This window comes from Narcine bancroftii, chromosome 4, assembly GCF_036971445.1.
Source record: "Narcine bancroftii isolate sNarBan1 chromosome 4, sNarBan1.hap1, whole genome shotgun sequence".
Taxonomy (NCBI): Eukaryota; Metazoa; Chordata; class Chondrichthyes; order Torpediniformes; family Narcinidae; genus Narcine; species Narcine bancroftii.
The window spans coordinates 100,035,058-100,054,296 of record NC_091472.1 but is presented as its reverse complement, the minus strand read 5'-3'; the positions used below and the strand labels follow the sequence as shown (position 1 = coordinate 100,054,296).

General features: G+C 40.3%; 1 protein-coding gene across 3 annotated transcripts in view; it reads left to right on the top strand.

The window, feature by feature from the left end:
- The first annotated feature begins 2,169 nt into the window (after window positions 1-2,169).
- The window catches only part of serac1 (serine active site containing 1), a 180,249-nt gene continuing 163,179 nt past the window's right edge, over window positions 2,170-19,239 (top strand). For all 3 annotated transcript variants that reach the window (XM_069932195.1, XM_069932194.1, XM_069932193.1), the window contains exon 1: window positions 2,170-2,343. In XM_069932195.1, coding sequence (XP_069788296.1) covers window positions 2,250-2,343 — 94 coding nt within the window. In that variant the 5' untranslated portion in view covers window positions 2,170-2,249. The remainder of the gene's footprint in view (window positions 2,344-19,239) is intronic.

Sequence of the window (19,239 nt, the reverse complement as noted above, 5' to 3'; positions counted from 1 at the left end):
TATCCCTTGCCATTCCAACTGTGATGTTGATCTACACAAATCCTGTTTGCCTACATTGGGCCCATATCCTTCCACACCTTTCCTCTCCAATTACCTTTTAAACATTGTAATTGCTTCTGCCTCTACCATCTCTTCTGGCAGCTCATTCCAAATATTCCCCACCCTCTGGGTGAAAAACATAATCGTTCAATTGCCATTAAATTTCTCACCTCTCACTTTATACCTGTGCCCTCCAGTTCTAGATTTCCCTGCCTTCGGAAAAAATATTCTATATATGCCTCTCATAACTTTATAAATCTCGAAGGTTTATGAACCTCCCATATTACAGAGAATATACCCAATTGTACTTCTCCTGATAACCACAGCTGTGCATTATATACTCTCTGTTGCTACCACACGTTCCTATAGTGTTGTGATAAGAACTATACATTGTACTTCAAGTGTAGTTTAGTCAATATTTTTACAACTCATCCCAACATATCATCTGATGAAGTGATGAATGGTTGTTTTTCTGACTGCCAGTCTGCAACCAGCAGAGTACCACAAGGATTGCTGCTGAGGCCTTTGTTTCTTGTCATGCATGTATGAGAATGTAGGTGTGGTGATATGTAATTACACCACTAGGTCACCAGGGTCATCCCGGTGACCTTGTATATCAAGCAGTCCAGAGCTACAGTCTAGCCTTCCAGATTCGTCTTGCAGAGAGACAAGAACTCTTAGTGTACATATTAATTTATTAAATTGCACTGACAATAACCACAACAGCAGTGCGAGTATCAGACAGCTTTAATAAACTAATATGTACACTAAGAGGTCTTGTCTCTCTGCAAGATGAATCTGGAAGGCTCGGCTGTAGCTCTGGTGACCTAGTGGTGTACTTACATATCACCATAGTAGGTAGTCTGATAAGTAAGTTTGCTAATGGCATGATTACTGGTGAAATTGTAGACAGTGAGGATGGTTGCCAAAGGATGCAGAGGAACATCGGTCAGCTGGAAAATTGGGCAGAGCAATGGCAGATGTTTTTTAAGACAGACAAATTGTACATCTGAATAAAGTAAATGATGTGGGATACAGGATTACCTCTACCAGCTGAGGTAAAGAATATGAGTCAGGAGATGCCATTGGAACTGTATACATTTGTGAGGATTAAGCTCGAGTATGATATGCAGTTCTGGTTAGCACACTGCTAAAAAAAATTACAAAAGCATTGGCAAGAGGAGAAATTTAGGATGTTGCAAGGATAGCTGATTTGAGGTTCTCAGGAATAACTGATGAACTGAGATTGTTTTCTTTGGAATGAAAGATTGGATTATTGTTCCAAGAAACTGTGCACCACACCAAGCAGGCCTGGTTGATTGATTTCCCATTCCATACAAAGCATTCATTCCCTCTACATCCACCCACAGGGGCTGCAGTATGGTCATCGACAATCCAACTTACAGATCCTTAACTCATGAATCTATCACCAAGGACAATGAAAGAAAATGCAGGTTTCCCTGAAGTCATCCATCATCTTAATTTGGAAATATATATCCTCACCTTCATCGGCACTGAGCCTAAATCCTGTAACACTGCATCCACTCACTGTAATCTACCCGATCAATGTGCCTCACCATTTTGTCTACCTCTATTAGGGAATAGGCATCTCTGCCTTCTCTGCTCGAAGAAAAATAAACCCAGCAACTGATCTCCTTATCACTGAAACACTGTGTTATGAACAAATTTCTGGTTCATTGTGGAGCACACAATAATCACATTAACATGATGGAGTGATTAAACTGCTTTAATGACCAAAACCCTGAGTTACTTGGTCATATTCCAAGTACAGGAGCAAAAGGGGGCAAGCCCGGGGACGCCGGTCTTTCTGAGGAAATCTGGGGAGGGGTGAGGGAAGGTCAGGGAGGTTCGGACTGGCCAGTCCAGACATCATTCAACTTCTGTGCACTTATGACAGTGCGGAAAATAACCCTTAAAAGTCTGACAGCCTGAGAGAACAAATTAAATAGCAAAGAGGAAATAGTCCTTCTTCCCCAATAAACCGTGCAACTCCTGTTTGTAACTCTGTGCTTGCTGATAGGAGATGCGGAATGGAGCAGGCGCTGAACCCAGAGGTTTGAAACGCGCTCGCTCACTCACTCGCCCGCGTCACCAATGACGTCACGCCGTTCTTGCGCAGGAGGGGAGGGGGAGCAGGCGTCGCGTCTGAGTGGAAGCTGTGGGTGTCACGGCGGCCGGGCGCAAGGTTCATGTCGCTGTGGGCGTGTTGTGTTTGTTGCTGTTGCAGGGGCTTGGTTACGGGCCTCCCACCCGTCGAGAGTTACCATCGCTGGAGACGCTTCAGTAAGAGAGTGTTGTTTTTTGCAGGCTTTAGCTTATCTGGGGAGTTTTAGTGCGGTAAATGGTGACGCCCAATGAATACAGAGCTGATATTTCCTTGCAACTTGCTTTGCGAGAGTTGACGTGATTGGCCGGCTTCCTAAACCCCCCATTACAACCCCGGGTACATGCTTCTCCCACTGGCAATAAAGAGCTAACACAGTGACGTTGGACATGTTGCCAAGGTGGACTGCTGTAGACTGCCGTAGCTGGGATTGTGGAGAGCTTGAATCTGTGATGCTTGGATTTACTTCGCAATGTGCTAATTCTATATGTGTGATCGTAGGACTGAAATTCTCAGGAGAGTAGTTAGTTGTGTGGTACTTTTTGAAAAAAGGGAGTCTGGCAGTTGGAGGACTTGCTAGCCCCATTAGAGCTACTTAATGCCGATGATGGATCACTTCACCCTGTCAGTGCAGTTGGAGGGTTTTGCAAAGTAAGTGTTGACTAGTTTTCTTAACTAGTCCATATCTGAGAAGCTTCAAAGAGGGCCATGATCACTGCCTGGTAAGCATGAGGTTTGGGTTTAAAAAATTGTTCATTATTAAGATCACACATCACTGAACTAGCTGAACAGTTTACATCCTACATGACTGTTTTGAAGTTGACTAGTTTGTATTCAGGTCTCAATGGCCACCTCACTGACTTCATTGGCAAGTATATGGAGGGCTGCATTTTTTTTTTTTTAATTTTTTATTTTTCACACCATAAATCACAATGAGGGCTGCATTTCAAAGAGACCAATCTGTATATTCTCTGATAGGAATACATTGATGAACTGTGAGATCCATTTATCACTGAAGGCCAGGACTGAGGTGTTCAAGTCAGGTCACCCAGCCCTCTACAAGAAATCTACACGTGACAGGTCAGAATGTTAGAGAGAGAAATTATAGATTTCTATGAATCAGTAAGTAGGTCAGTGATTCTGTCTGGTCCAGTTATTGTTTGCGAATTCACTCCTTGGAGTCTAATCTTAATATCAGCGGCAGTGTTTCAAGTATGAAATGTATTAAACAAGCTCACTCGCATCCTGCTCAAAGTGGACGCAAAGCATTGACCATGTTCTGGAGGGATGTGCTGGTGTTTATTATTCTGACTGGCTTCGCTTTGTAGCCATTTGTTGGGCCTCAATATCCCACTGTGTTATTGGATCCTGCCATAAGTGTCTGTTGTCTGTGAGGTTTATCTGTTTCACTGCTGTCTCTTCCCATCTCTGATGGTATTGCGCAGGTTGCACCTGAATTTCTTGTATGGAGCTAGGTCATCTGGCCTTCATCAGTGACTACACCTCACCATTGAACCATTGTTTCTGATTAGGGGGTGCCTAATCTTCTATACACTTGCTGATGAAGTTAGCATAGTGGCTTGGTGCCCAAAAAAAGCAACATTTCTCATAATTACAGCAAGGTCAAGAAGCTGTTTATAGACCTTTGGAAGAGAGATGCAGCTCACCAACTCAATGATGCTGAGGTGGAGATAGTGGACAGTTTTGAGGTCCTTGGAGTAAACCTCCAGCCACATCAACACGATGACCAAGAAAACAACTTCCTCAGAAGTCTGAAGAAATTTGGCATGTCACCTGCATCTCCTCAACAACTTCTATAGGTGTACCTTTGAAAGTCTCCTGTCAGGGTGGTATGGGAACTGTCCAAGACTAGAAGGAACTGAAGAGAGCTGAGAAGGCAGCTCAAACTATCACATAACCACCCCACTCTCCATTATTGAGTCCATCAATATTTTCTGCTGCCTTGGTAAAGATGGTGTTATATAATGTATTCAGTGCTACCGATGTGGCCTCTTCTACATCATTGAGGCCAAAGGCAGCACGGTTAGTGCAAGGCTTTTGCAGCACCAGTGACCTTGGTTCTAATCCAGTGCTGTCTGTAAGGAGTTTGTATGTTTTCCCCATGTCTCATGGGTCTTCTCGTGCTCTGGTTTCCTCCCACCTTCCAAAAACGGGCCAAAGGGCCTACTCCAGCTCCTATTGTCTATTGTCTATAAATAGATTTATAGGTTAATTGGTCTATTTGGGCAGCACAGCTTGTGGGCCAGAAGGACCTTTTACTGTGCTTCATGTCTAAATTTTTTTTTAAATAAAAAATGCAGACTTTGGGACTGTTTCAAAGAGATCTGTGATCTGTAGGTAATGGCCATTCAAAACTTCTGGTTGCATACTATTTCAGCTTCCCTTCCCTATCCCACACTGTGTGGACAGAGGGCCCATCCTGGGCCTTCTCCACTACCAGAGTGAGGACCAACACAGACTTGAGGAACATATTCCTGTGGGCAATCTAGAAATCAATTGAATTTTCCTTATTTTTGGTCGTCTCTTTTTCTGAGCTACTGTACTTTTCATCTTTCTACTTCCCCTCTCTAATTCAGCCCCCCCCCCCCTCAAGTTTCATGCATCCACATGCAACTAGCAGGAAGTATTCCATGTAGATTTTCTTGAGTGATAGAGTTTTCCCTGTGATATTCTGGACTGTGTCCACTGCCTTTTGCAGGGCTTTACGCTCTGAGGAATTGGTGGTCCCCATATCAGGCTGTGATGAGGCTGGTCAGCACACTTTCCACTGCACATCTTAAGAAGTTTGCCAAGGTTTCCAATGTCATACCAATCCTCCACAAACTCCTAAGGAAGTAAAGTCATTGAGGAGTCACGTGATGGAGTAGTGGCCAGACGGAGAACTCCAGCCCTCTCCAGAAAAGTCGGGAAAAACAAGAGAAAATACAAAGGCACAGAAATAAAAGTTAAAGAAAAGTGAGTATAAAGGTGGAAAGAAGATGGAGACAAAAAAAGAAAAATCAAAATCAACGGTAAGAAGAGAGGAAGAGAAGACAACGGAGGAAAAAGGTGAAGGCCTTACCTGTCCGAAGAGGCCCGCTGTGGAGAGAGGAGCCCGCATCCTCAGGTCGGTAGAAAAAGAACTACAACAATGGCTCGCAGAGCCGAGTAAAAGTGCGCAACCGCGCATGCGCGACTCCTCGCGCATCCGCGATGCGCATGAAAAAAAACACACCGATGGGAGGGGGGACCAGCTGGGGAGTCGATCTCCACAGCCGGCAACGACAGCTGCAGAACACCTGCAGCAAGAAGAGACCACAGAAGACAATAGAAACAAGAAAGAAGAGAAGGAAAGGGCAACAAAGAAACAACAGATGGCCAACCCAGAGGAAGAAGAAGAGGAAGAATACAGTGAAATAGATGAAGGGAAAGGCAAGGTAAAGGTTATACTTTCTCTTGTTAGAGGATACATGGAGTCATTTAAAGAATGGCAAACACAGGAATTCAATGATTTAAGAAGAAGAATAAACAACACAGAAGAGAAAGTGAATAAAATAGATATGACCTTAACAGAAATGGGGAAAAAAATGGACAAGATGGAAGAACGGGCAGTAGCAGCAGAAATGGAGGTAGAAGACTTAAAAAAGAAATTGGAGGAATCTAATAAAAAAACTAAAGAGACACAAGAACTACTAGCTCAAAAAATAGATATAATGGAAAATTATAACAGAAGAAATAACATAAAGATAGTGGGCCTTAAGGAAGATGAAGAAGGCAAGAATATGAGGGAGTTTATAAAAGAGTGGATCCCTAAGACCCTAGGATGTCCAGAACTACAGCAAGAAATGGAAATAGAAAGGGCACATAGAGCATTGGCCTCTAAACCACAACCACAACAAAAACCAAGATCTATTGTAGTAAAATTCCTAAGATATACTACAAGAGAAAAGGTACTGGAGAAGACAATGGAAAAAGTAAGAGAGGGCAACAAACCACTGGAATATAAAGGGCAAAAAATCTTCATTTATCCAGATATAAGTTTTGAACTCCTAAAGAAGAGAAAAGAGTTCAATACAGCAAAGGCGATTTTATGGAAGAAAGGGTATAAATTTATACTGAAACATCCTGCGGTATTGAAAATATTTATTCCAGGACAACAAAACAGACTATTCTCGGATCCAGAAGAAGCACGAAAATTTGCAGAACAATTACAAAAATAGACTGAGGGATGAAGACGGGTACTGAGAGTAAAAATGATCACGAATGATATGTATGTGGGTAAAGACAAAAATAGACTGAGGGATGAAGACAGGTAATGAGGGTAAAAATGACCACGATTGATATGTATGCGGGTAAAGAGGTATAAGAGTGAATAGAGACAATGTGCATACGTGAATGTATCTGTAATTAGAGGAAAATATAGATAGTATAGACAAAAATTAATAAGGGAAGGTAATGGAATAGAGAGAATAAGGAGGGAATTAAAAGAGTGACCTTTGTGACATATGAAAAGTGAAATCTTTTCTGGGGGGGGCTGGGTGGGGGAAAATAGCGGTCACTGCAAAATCAGTTGACGCTTGCGAGTGGATTCGCAAATCCAAATGGAGAGGGGAGATGTGGTTGTCCGACAAGGGATAAAGGACAACTCAGGAGGGGAAGGGGAGATTGGGGATAAAGAAGATAGAAATAGGAGAATAAGGAAAATGTTGGATGTTGTAAGAATGTTGTCTTGTAAAGAGTTGAAAATAAGAAAACAGAAATGGAAAAGGAGGAAAGGTAATGATGGAAAAACGGAAAGAGAAGATAAACAAAATATAAAATGGCTACGCTGAACTATATGACTTTAAATATTAATGGAATACATAACCAAATTAAAAGGAAGAAACTACTAAATTTACTGAAAAAGGAAAAAATAGATATAGCATTTGTCCAAGAAACACACTTAACTGAATTGGAGCACAAGAAATTAAAGAGAGATTGGGTAGGACATGTAACAGCAGCATCGTATAATTCAAAAGCAAGAGGAGTGGCTATATTAATTAGCAAAAATGTGCCATTTAAAATAGAAGAGGAAATAATAGATCCAGCAGGGAGATATGTTATGATAAAATGTCAGATATATTCGGAGCTTTGGAATCTACTTAATATATATTCACCTAGCGAAGAAGATCAAAAGTTTATGCAAGATATCTTTTTGAAGGTAGCTAATACGCAAGGGAACATACTAATAGGAGGGGATTTCAATCTGAATTTGGATCCAAATATGGATAAAATGGGGAAAAAAATTAACAGGAAGAACAAAGTAACCAAATTTATAATTAAATCAATGCAAGAAATGAAACTTGTGGACATATGGAGGAAACAAAACCCAAAAGAAAAGGAATACTCATACTACTCGACTAGACATAAAACATATTCAAGAATAGACCTATTTTTGTTATCAGCTAGTATGCAAGATAGAGTAAGAAAAACAGAATATAAAGCTAGAATACTATTGGACCATTCACCCTTAATATTGACAGTAAAGCTAGAGGACATCCCTCCAAGATTGTTGTTGATAGACCATTCAGCCAAGTTTTCAATCTCCCTCCCTTTTATACATCTCAAGAAATTTGTAGGTGGTGTTATTGTCAAACAGAGCCAATCAGCAATAAGAGCAAGAGACTCCGAACACAGCCCTGTGGTGCTCTGGTTCTAATGGAGATTATGGAGGAGATGTTCGTGCCAATCCTCACTGATTGTGATCTGGGGGTGAGGAAATCCTTGGATCCAATTACACAGTGGAATATTGAGGCCCATGTGTTGGAGTTTGTTGATCAACTTTGAGGGATTGATGGTGTTAAATGCTGAACTGTCGTCGATAAAGAGCATCCTGATGTATGGATCTTTGCTGTCCAGGTGTTCCATAGCTTTAGGTAGAGGCAGTGAGATGGCATCTGCTGTAAATCTGTTGCTATGGTAGCAAATTGGAACTGAAATGCTTCAACACCAACCTCTGAAAACACTTCATAACTGTGGATGTGAGTGCCACTGGTTGGTAGTCATTTAGGCAGGTTACCCCACTCTTCTTGGGCACAGGTACGACTGAGGCCTGTTTGAAACAGTATGATGATGAAGATATCTATGAATACATTGGCAAGTTGATCAATGCAGGTTTTCAGTGCTCGGCTGGGTACTCCGTCTGGACTGGATGCTTTCCTTGGATTCACTCTCCTGAAGGGAGCCCACACATCATCCTCTTCTACTGTCAGTGGAGAATAATCAGGGAACATGGGGTATGCAGTGATTCTTTTTTGTTTTTGTGATAAAATTGGGTATAGAAGGCATTTTGGTACATTTGGGAGTGAAACTTTGCTGTCTCCTATGCACCAGATTTGTTTGTAGCAGATTGTCATTTAGGCTGTGCCACAGCTGTCAGGTATCCTTCATTGTTTCACCATTATCACTGTCTCTACTCACCAAATTCCAGCATTGGTAGATACACAGGAGACTGTAAATGCTGGAATCTGAAGCCAAATACAATCTGTTGGAGGAATTCAGCAGCTTGATCAAGTGTTTTGGTTTGAAACATTGACCTCTGTCCTCATGCTACCCACTCTGTCCTCATGCTGCCCACCCTCTCCTCAGGCTGTCCACCCTGTCCTCAGGCCGCCCACCCGGTCCCTCAGGCCGCCCACCCCCGGTCCCTCAGGCCGCCCACCCCCGGTCCCTCAGGCCGCCCACCCCCGGTCCCTCAGGCCGCCCACCCCCGGTCCCTCAGGCCGCCCACCCCCGGTCCCTCAGGCCGCCCACCCCCGGTCCCTCAGGCCGCCCACCCCCGGTCCCTCAGGCCGCCCCCCCCCCCCGGTCCCTCAGGCCGCCCCCCCCCCGGTCCCTCAGGCCGCCCCCCCCCCCGGTCCCTCAGGCCGCCCCCCCCCCGGTCCCTCAGGCCGCCCCCCCCCCCGGTCCCTCAGGCCGCCCCCCCCCCGGTCCCTCAGGCCGCCCCCCCCCCCGGTCCCTCAGGCCGCCCACCCCCGGTCCCTCAGGCCGCCCACCCCCGGTCCCTCAGGCCGCCCACCCCCGGTCCCTCAGGCCGCCCACCCCCTGGTCCCTCAGGCCGACCCCCCCGGTCCCTCAGGCCGCTCCCCCCTCCTCTCGCTCCCCCCTCTGTCCTTATTTTATACCCACTCTCCTGATGAAGGGTTCTGACCTAAAAACTTCAACAATACTTTTTCTCCTGCTGATACAGGCAAGTATTTGCTTCAGATTCTAACATCTGCATCCTTTTTGTGCCTCCAGCCATCATATTAAATATATCATTCCTCCCTGGCCATACACTATGCGACAGGAAGAAGATTCTCTTGTGTGAGATCATGCTCTACCTGATTCAGGAACTGTTTCTTTCTTGCCTTAAAATGACCCTATACTAATAAAATGGTGTTGCCATTGGTCTGCACTAACTGATCTTTCTTTGTAACTGAACTTTCCTATGTTTTACTTGCCATACTGTACGTTAACGAGCTTGATTGGTTGCAAAATAAATGCTCTCACTGCATCATAGTCCTGGTGACAATAAACAAGAGCCTGGCTTTTCTCGGTATGGAAACCTACCCTTTGGCCTAATTCTTGCATGCCCACCAAGTTGCCTGTTTGATCTAGCTCTGTTTGTGTAACTGTGAGGCTGTTCATGGAGGTCAAGAATGTTCATTGGGAATTCTCAGTTGATAGGTTGAAACATAAATGCAATATTATATCTCAATGGCCTCCTGGATAATTTTGAAAATTTAATCGTCTCAGAACCAGAGAGGAAATTGATTTGCCACTTTGATATAGCAATAGTCTTCAATAAATGAAACAGCATCAGGTCTTATTTGCTGCATGTATTGTCACAATGAGACTGCTTTCAAGACTGGGGTGAAGGAGACTACTTGGCTCGTCAAGGCTAAACAGAGCAATCCCATTGTCTTCATTTCCTCTCACTATTTTCTCACACGTGCCCATCCATTTCTTTTCATTCTTTTGTTCAGGGTAACAGCAGCCAACTTACTTGCCAGGCATCTTTCGAATGGGGAGGAAACAGGAATGTTTGCTGGCGAGAATGGGTAGACTATCTGCTCTTTTTAACCTGTCATGGCATGAACTCGGACAATATTGCAGCACAGGCCTTTTGGCTCACAATATTGTGCCTACTTGTATAAACCTACTCCATAGCCCTTTGCTATTATACATCCATAACCATCTATTTTTCTTGTATCCATATACCTATCTAAGAGTCTTTTGAATGTGCCTGTTGTACCAACTTTTTTCACCACCCTGAGAAATGCATTCCAGGGACCAACCACACTCTCTGTAAGAATTTAAAAAAAAAAAATCTCTATCATCTCCCCGAAACTCTCCTCCGCTCATTTTTGGTTGTGGGCCACATACAGAAAAAAATATAAGGAGTAATGGGCCAAACCATATTAAGACCACCAGTTTTCAACCAGTAAGACTGCAAGTAAAACAATGATTTTAGACCAGAAAACCCACGCCATTGAAAATTCATTTTCTATTGAAATAACTATATGACCACTGAATGTTTTAATGTTGTCATTACTGTAATGTTTTGATGTGCTCACATTACTGCAGTCATTTCTGTATCTGTTGCTCTTAAATTTAATTTAAATTAATAGAATAAAATTCTCATTCAAAAGCAGTGCAAGATAATAAGCTGGATGCAAAATAAGAACAGGAGAAAAGATCAAGAAAGGGACAAATATTCCTCCACAACGGTCAGTGAGTACAGTTCATGGCCCAAGTGTCCACCTTAATGATTATGATGCAATATATAAATCTAAAGATAGGCGACTAAAGTTAACAGATTCCTTGTAAATCAAACAAATACACTTCCCCTTGATTTCTGAGGAAAAAGTGTTCATTTTCCCACTAAGTCTTAAATTTTCGACACTTCCTTTTCATTTTCTGTCTTTTAGGTTCTGCGATATTTAATCAACTGAGGTAAACATTTTTAAACTGAAGTAATTGTTATTTTAACTGAAATAAATGGAGTAATATTGCAACAGTCAGTCTCATGGTTATTCATACTGGCAGTGACTCGACTGTTGAATCTAAGAAGTGAAATGTACCTAGAGTGCAATTTAGTGTTAGAGACTATGTTCTAATGGGCCATATTCCATTTTATTTTCAAATTCACCATGCCACTTAAAAATGGGCAATGGGCTACATTTGGCCCAAGAGCCATAGTTCGGCCATTCCTGTCTTAAGCAAATGTCTTCTCATATTTGCTGTTGTTGCTCTGAGAACAAAGTATGGGCATCCACCCTATCTATGCTTCTCATAATCTTGAAATCTTTCATTGTTCAAAAGAAAGAAGCTGGAGTTCAGTCAGCCTTACTCCATAAGGCAATGGGCAAGGACAAAATTGACTATCAATCCAATTGCTTTTAATGTAGTGGAAATGAGTTGCTGCCTTGATTTTTGTGAATGTATGTCCACCATGCTGTGGGATAAGCATTTTCAATGATTCTTACTCCAATGAAAAGTTTGTTGATACATTTCCAAGTGCAGATAGTGTGTGTTCTACAAGAGAACATGCAGGAGTTGACAAAGCAGGGAATGTTCTTTGTGCTCTTAACTTGTGTCTATCCCTTGGCGGATGGGCTTTGGGGAATTAGGGACAGTCACTCAAACCTTTAGCTCATGGACCCTTTTGGGGAGCACTTGGAGATCACAGAATTCCAATAATCAGTTACAGTTTAAAAGTCCCCGTGGGCCAAGGCCACCCCCGCTCCCCTCAACCCCTTCTGCAGACATTATTTTTTAGTTACATTTACATTATATGTTTCACAACTTTGTCAGAGTAGAACCATTTAGCCCTTCAAGCATCCTTGCCATTCAACAACATGGCTGGCCTACAGCTTAAACACCATTTCTTGCACTAATAAATGACTGATCCACTCAAGCAACTTGGGGTAGAAAATTCCTTGCATTTGCCTCTGAAATCACTCCATTCTCATGACATCTTTTGTTTGAAGCCCTTGAGCAATGTTCCAGGAGAACCATGCACCATCTGCCCTGTGAACCCTCTTCGAATTTTGTATGCTTCAATGAAGTCGTCCCTCATTCTTCTTTCTAAACACCAGAGAAGTAAGACATGTTTTACTCAATATCTCCTTGAATGACAATCCTGCCATCCTTGGAATTCATTTAGTGAATCAAATAGGTGTTTTCACACTGCTTCATTTAGGCGATCCTCCTGGGACTTGGGTAAAGTTCCTGGGAAGGCTGAACCTCCCGGGCCTTTCACACTGCAGCCTTACTAACTTGGTAAATCAGCAACAAGGCATTTAAGGATGACGTTGCGGGTGGCGCATTACACACTCACAGGATGTCCCACTGGAAGTCAAATCGCGCAGTTGTAATGGCGAATGGGATGCTGGCCCTGTAACTCCTTGCCTCAATTACAAAACAGGCAATTTGCGTAAACTTAGTTGTCAATGGTATGTTGCAAACACTCGAGGAATAAGATCGCATATTTGCAGACACCTATGTGATGCACGCAGGCGCTGGCATCATGAAGCTTACCTGGTAAGCCATTTGTGCTTTCACACCACCAGAAGGGGATTGGCAGGTGAACAGCCGGGCTCCAAGAGTACCCCCTACCTAGGTCTCGGAGACCAGTGAATTTTGACCGGTCCTGCCTGGTCTTTCCTTTTCACACTGCACGATTCCTGGGTAGATAACTGGATAAATTGCCCAGTTAACCCACTTGTACACAGCAGTGGAAAAAGGCCTTTGACTCCCTTTACATAGGTACAATAAAATCCTGATCATCTGCTTTGCAACAATTCTGAAATATCAATAGCTTATCTACTTCCTCCCCACTCACTGAACCCCTGGTTAAAATTGCTTGATAAAATGATATTTATCATAATATTGTGTAACCCTAAAATTGGCAATTTAAAGTGTGTTGGAGTACAAATAGAAATCCAGTAGTCCAAAAAATTGGTGTGTCCACCATCACCAAAGTCTTGGATGTGCTGGATTATCGGTTGATGGTATATCTTTCGTTCTTTTATGGAAGGAAACTAAAATCGTACAATAGCCCAGGTGTGGCACAAGACATTATTACTCTTGTATTAAAATCCTCTTGCAACAAAGTCCAACATATCATTTGCTTGCTGCATCTCCTGCTTAGGACACACCAGTCTTTTAGACAGCAATATTTCCCAACCTCTTGACATTTCAAAAACAAATTTGTTTTTCTTTTGGGTAATCTTACAATTTTTTCACAATTTATTCCACTGGCCACTCACAATATGTAAAGTAGATGGTAAAAATGTAAGATTTTTACTTTTTCTAAAGATTAGAGCTACCCAGGAAGTTGAAGAATAAAGTAATTTATCAGATTCTAAAAGAGTGCCCAAATTAGCATGGTATTATAATGCAAAACAAGCTTGCGCCATGGAGGATTTATTGTTCCCTGGCATTGAACTAGTCGCATGAATGGTATGAGCCTTGGGCAGCAATGGTTATTACCTTTTGGTTTTCTCTTCACCTTTCTCAATTGCATAAGATGTTGAGTCTAGGGTTGTCTCTTAGATGAATTGGAGGAATCACACATTTTAGTCTGTCTGGGCACTCTCCAGATAGACCTCCAATTTCTATTAAACATCTCCCTGAAGTCTCTCTCTTTCCCTATCCCTTTGTCTTCTTTCCTTCAGTTCCCCACCCCCTTGCCTTCCTTCTTCTATTCAAGTTACCTCCTCCCCTATCACCTCAGCTGTTTTTCTCTTAGACCCTCTCACCTGTGTTCATCCATAAGCTTTTACAGTTAGCCTGTGGTTCCCCTTGCACCATTCTCTCTCCTCCCCCGCCACCCCACCCCCCAACCTTTTATTCAGGCACTTGCCCATTTTTGTTCATACCTTGACAATGGGACAGGTACTAGATTTCACTCCATCTATCCTCAAAAGACCCCCACCACCCAGAGCATGCCCTCTTCATTCTTCTACCATTGGGAAAAAGATTCAGGAGCCTAAAGATGAGCACTCAACACAAGGACAGCTTCTTTCCTTCTCCCATCAGATTCCTGAATAATCAATGAACCAGAGGCCTTACTTTTTGTGCTCTATTATTTTTACTTTTTTATAGTAATGTTGTAAGATGGTTATAATATGAATATTTACACTCTGATGCTGCAGTAAAACACCAAATTTCATGACTTGTTCATGACAATAAATTCTGATTCTGAAATCTTGGTTGCCCTTAACTCCGATAGATACTGTGGGACCTGCTGTTTCTCCAGCACATTTGCACCTTGCCCTTAACCCCAGCATCTGCATACTTTACTGTTTAACAGCATGGAAATTAATCTTTAAGCCCAACTCCTCCACATGGACCAAGTTGCCAATCTGACCTCGTCCATTTGGCTCAGCCTTTCCCATACATTGTACCAGTCTGTGTTACTTCCTCTGGTAGTTCATACTACAAACCTACCACCCTCTGTGGGGGAAAAATTACCCCTCAGGGCCCTTTTAATCCTAAATCTGTCCTCAAGCTTTAGACCCTGCTACTCTGGGGGTGGGGTGGAGGGGGAAGAAACTGAGGTTATTCACTTTGTACATGCTCCTGTATATCAAGGTCATCCCTCAGCATTCAGGGAGATAAAAAGTCCTATCCAGCCTCGTATAACACAAGGCCTCATGTCTCAGCAGCGTTCTAGTGAATTTTTTTAATGCCCTTTGTAGTTTAATAATATATTTATGATAGCATTGCAACCAGACTCTCTCAGAACTCCTTTGAAAGAGAGGAGGATAGCTTCAGCGTAGGCATCCCTGAAGAGACTTCACGGTGGAGCAACTGATTGGAGTTAAGCAGGAAAGTCTGCAGTTTCAAGATTCAAAATTCAAGATTTCTTTATTGTCATGTACTGTAATAAAAACAATGCAATATTGCATGGACTTTGCTTTCGTCTGCAGTAAGGTAGACTGGTTTTCCTTTGGCAAAAATTGACTTAAGCACCTCTTACAGTCAGAAATAGAAGGAAAAGAGAGTCACCGAATGTCTCTGGATTTACCTCTAGTGGTGCCACACTTCCCGCAGCCACACAGAATCCAGACCAAACCATCAACAACCCGAGCTCCAGATTTGAATCCCTGACACGATCAGGAAGCTTTCAGCGCCCTTGGCACACTCTCACATTCCATTTCCAGCACTTGGTACCCCTTCAGCCTGTTTCGAGCCATTCTCCAGCATCCGGCTGCTTAGTGTGAATCCCTCAACAGCAATTGTCAGCTGTCCACAGCCTCGCTCAAGTCACCTGCAGCCTGTGGGTTTTTCAGCCACAGAAACCCTCACTGCTCTGCTGCTGTGGTCGCCATCTGTGAATTGTTTCCTCTGCTCCTTCTTAAATGTTTTCTGGTGTCCTGTGCCAGTCTTCTGCTTCCCCAGAGTCTGCAACCCCTTGTGTCTGCTACTGATCATAGGTGCCGCTATCTTGGGTGCAGACCCCACAGGAGCAAAGTTTTTAAATAAAACCTCCATCAATTCCATTAACAAGTAATTTAAAGCCTATATGAGCTGATGGCAGTTGGACTGTCCAATTGGATCCTGTGGGAATGCTGTGAATCCGCTCCCTGCCCTTCCCAGGTCCATGCCAGCGGCAGCACTGCCATTGCAGCAGCTCTGGCAAAGCTGCCATCTTCCAAGTTGCTCAATAAGTAATGAGACTTCTGTCACATCAATAAGGTTATATCAATAAGTGTGCATTGTCGATTGATTTGTGCCACAATATGCAAATAATTAATTGATCATGTCATTTGATTAATTTTTAATTTCCTTTAGGAAATTACTTTCTTTTGCTTTATGCAAACAATTAATTTTTTTTTTAATTACAGGAGAAAAAAAAAGAATAAAACATTCATCAAATATCCATAGCAAATGATACAAAAAGTTTATATTTTTCTCCCCATTCCCCCTCCCACCCAAAAGTAAGAAAAGAAACACCTACCATTTAATATACAATAATACTAGCATATACATTCATTAATTGTTATTAAAAATTACTAATTCAGAGGAGTGGATAAGATCGAAGAGGTGGATTGAAAATTATCCATACATGGTTTCCAAATACTATTAAAAAATTTCAAATCTATTCCTTAAACTATACATGATTTTTCCAAAGGTATAAAATTTTGCATCTCACTATACCATCTACTTAATAACACTTCTCCATCTTTCCATGATATTGCTATACATTACTTTGCAGTTTCTATTGCAATACTTAAAAATTTTTCTTGGTATTTGTCCAATTTCAATTTTATATTCTTTTCATAAATATCTCCAAGTAAAAATATTCTTTATCTTCATAATTTGTCCTAATAATAAACTCAGTTCATTCCAAAACCTTTCCACTTTTTCACAAGACAACACTAAATGCAAAAAAGTCCCTATTTCTTTTGCAATCGAAAACACTTATTGAATAATTAGGATTATATTGAACCATTTAATATCCATCAAGAATTTCATAACATAATTTTGACCAAATCTCCTCCTGAATTTGTATATTTAAATCTTTCTCCCATCGGATTTTTGATTTATATAAATCTTTTTTCTTTACAGTCTCTTGTAATTTTTTATACATATTAGTAATAAATTTCTTAACAACAAATATATCTGTTATTATATCTTCAAATGAACTTTGTTTAGGGTGTCTCAAATCTGCTCCCAGTCTCTCTTTCAAATACATTTTCAATTGATAATATGAAAAAATTGTATTATGTATATTGTATTTACCTTTTAATTGATCAATGTTAACATTTAAGAAAATCTTTTTTTCTCTGTATTACCTTTACTAAACCAATTATCAAATAAAGAATTATTCAAAGTAAAAGGAAGTAGTTTATTTTGTTTAAACAACATTTTTGGTAATTGATCATTTTTAATTCCTCTCTCAACATGAATTCTATTCCATATGTTTAAAATGTGTTTCAATACGAAACAATCTTTAGTTCCTTTAAAGAACTCACTATTCCAATTGTACAAAATTAACTCTGGAATAGTTTCACCAATTTTATTCATTTCTATTTGAACCCAAGCTGATTTTTCATCCTGTTGATAACAGGAGGACAAAAACCTCAATTGAGCTGCTTTAAAATAATTCTTAAAATTTGGCAGTCTTATTTCCACATTAATTTTTCTAAACCATTTCTTGACATCTTATGTTTCCAAAGAAATTCATGTATTATTCAAATTTTGAAAGACCCATTCTGGTACTTGAATGGGCAATGATTGAAACAAATATTGTATTCTTGGAAAAGTATTCATTTTAATACAATTCACTCATTTGATTAACATTATTGGTAAATCTTTCCATCTTTTCAAATCCTCTTCCAATTTTTTTTAACAATGGCAAATAATTTCAACAAATTACTTGTATTTCAACTAATTTTAATTCCTAAGTATTTAATTGCTTCATTTTTCCATTTAAATTTTGTCAATCTTTTACATTGAGAGTAATCCATATCCACTATAGGCATTACTTTCACTTTATAACCTGATATTAACCTATACTCTTTTAATCTCTCATTCAACTTAAAGATATTTCTGGTCTCATTAAATAATACTATAACATTATCAGAAAATAAACTAATTTTATATTCTTTCTTACCTACTTTAAATTCTTTAATTTCATTATCAGTTCTAATTACTTCTGCCAATGGTTCAATCCCTAATGCAAAAATAGAGTGATAATGGACAACCTTGTCAAGAAGACCTTTCAAGCAAAAAGGGTTGTGAGATTTGGTTATTCGTAATCACTTTTGTTTTTGGCTGATCATGCATTGCCTTTATCCAGTTTATAAAAGTATTTGGAATCCCAGAAGCATTAAGTGTCTCAAATTTAAAAAATCCCATTCCAATCAATCTAATGCTTTCTCTGCATCTAATGCTACCGTGGGAATGTTCTATTTTGCGCTATATTTACCAAACTTAAAAATTTCTATTTTTAATAAAACCAGTTTGATCTAAATGTATTAATTTTGAAAAAAATTCAACTAACCAATTGGCTAACAATTTTGATACAATTTTATAGTCTGTATTCAATAATGATATAGGTCTATATGAAGAAGGCTGTAAACAATCTTTCCCCTTTTTTAAAAATTGCAGTTATTAATACTGTTTTAAAAGATTCAGGTAGATCATAAACCTCTTTCATTTAAGCTAATATCTCCATCAATACAGGTATTAATAGCTCCTTAAACTCTTCATAAAATTCTGGTGGGAAACCATCTTCGCCTGGCGCCTTATTATTCTGTAGAGACATTAGAGTCTCAAACTTCTTTTTCTGAAAAATTCTCAGACAGTCTTATCTTTATATCCTCTTTTAACACCAATAATTTAATTTGTCTCAAATAATCTCTTATTTTGTTTTCGTCTCTCTTTGACTCTGAATAATAAAGTTTAGCATAAAAGTCTTTAAAATTATCATTTATTTCCTGCATTTTATGTTATCTGTTCTGATAATTTCTTTGTAGCAATTATTGTTCTAGAAATCTGTTCTGTTTTTAATTGCCATGCTAAAACTTTATGGGCCCTTTCACCCAATTTGTAATATTTTTGTCATGTTCTCATTATATATTTCTCTCTACTTACTCTATGAGGCTGCATAGCATTAAGTCTTAATTTATTCAACTTTAACAATTTTCTCTTCTCATCTTTATGTACTTGAATTTCCTTCTCCAATTTCATTATTTCTTTATCTAATTGAGTTACTTCTTTCATATTCTTTTGTTATTTTTGAAGTATAACTAATTATTTGATCTCTCAATATGCCTTAATTGAATCCCATAATGCAAACTTACTCGAAACTGAATCCTTATTAGTATCTAGAAAAAATTTCATCTGTTGCCTCATAAAATCACAAAATTTCCTTCAACAAGATAGTATTTAACCTCTATCTATAACCTACCTTTTGTTCTTCTTCCAATGCAATAGACAAAATTAAAGGCGAATGATCTGATAAAACCCGTGCTTGATATTCCGCTCTTTGTACTCTATATTGAAGTTGTGCAGAAATTAAAAACATATCTATCTGC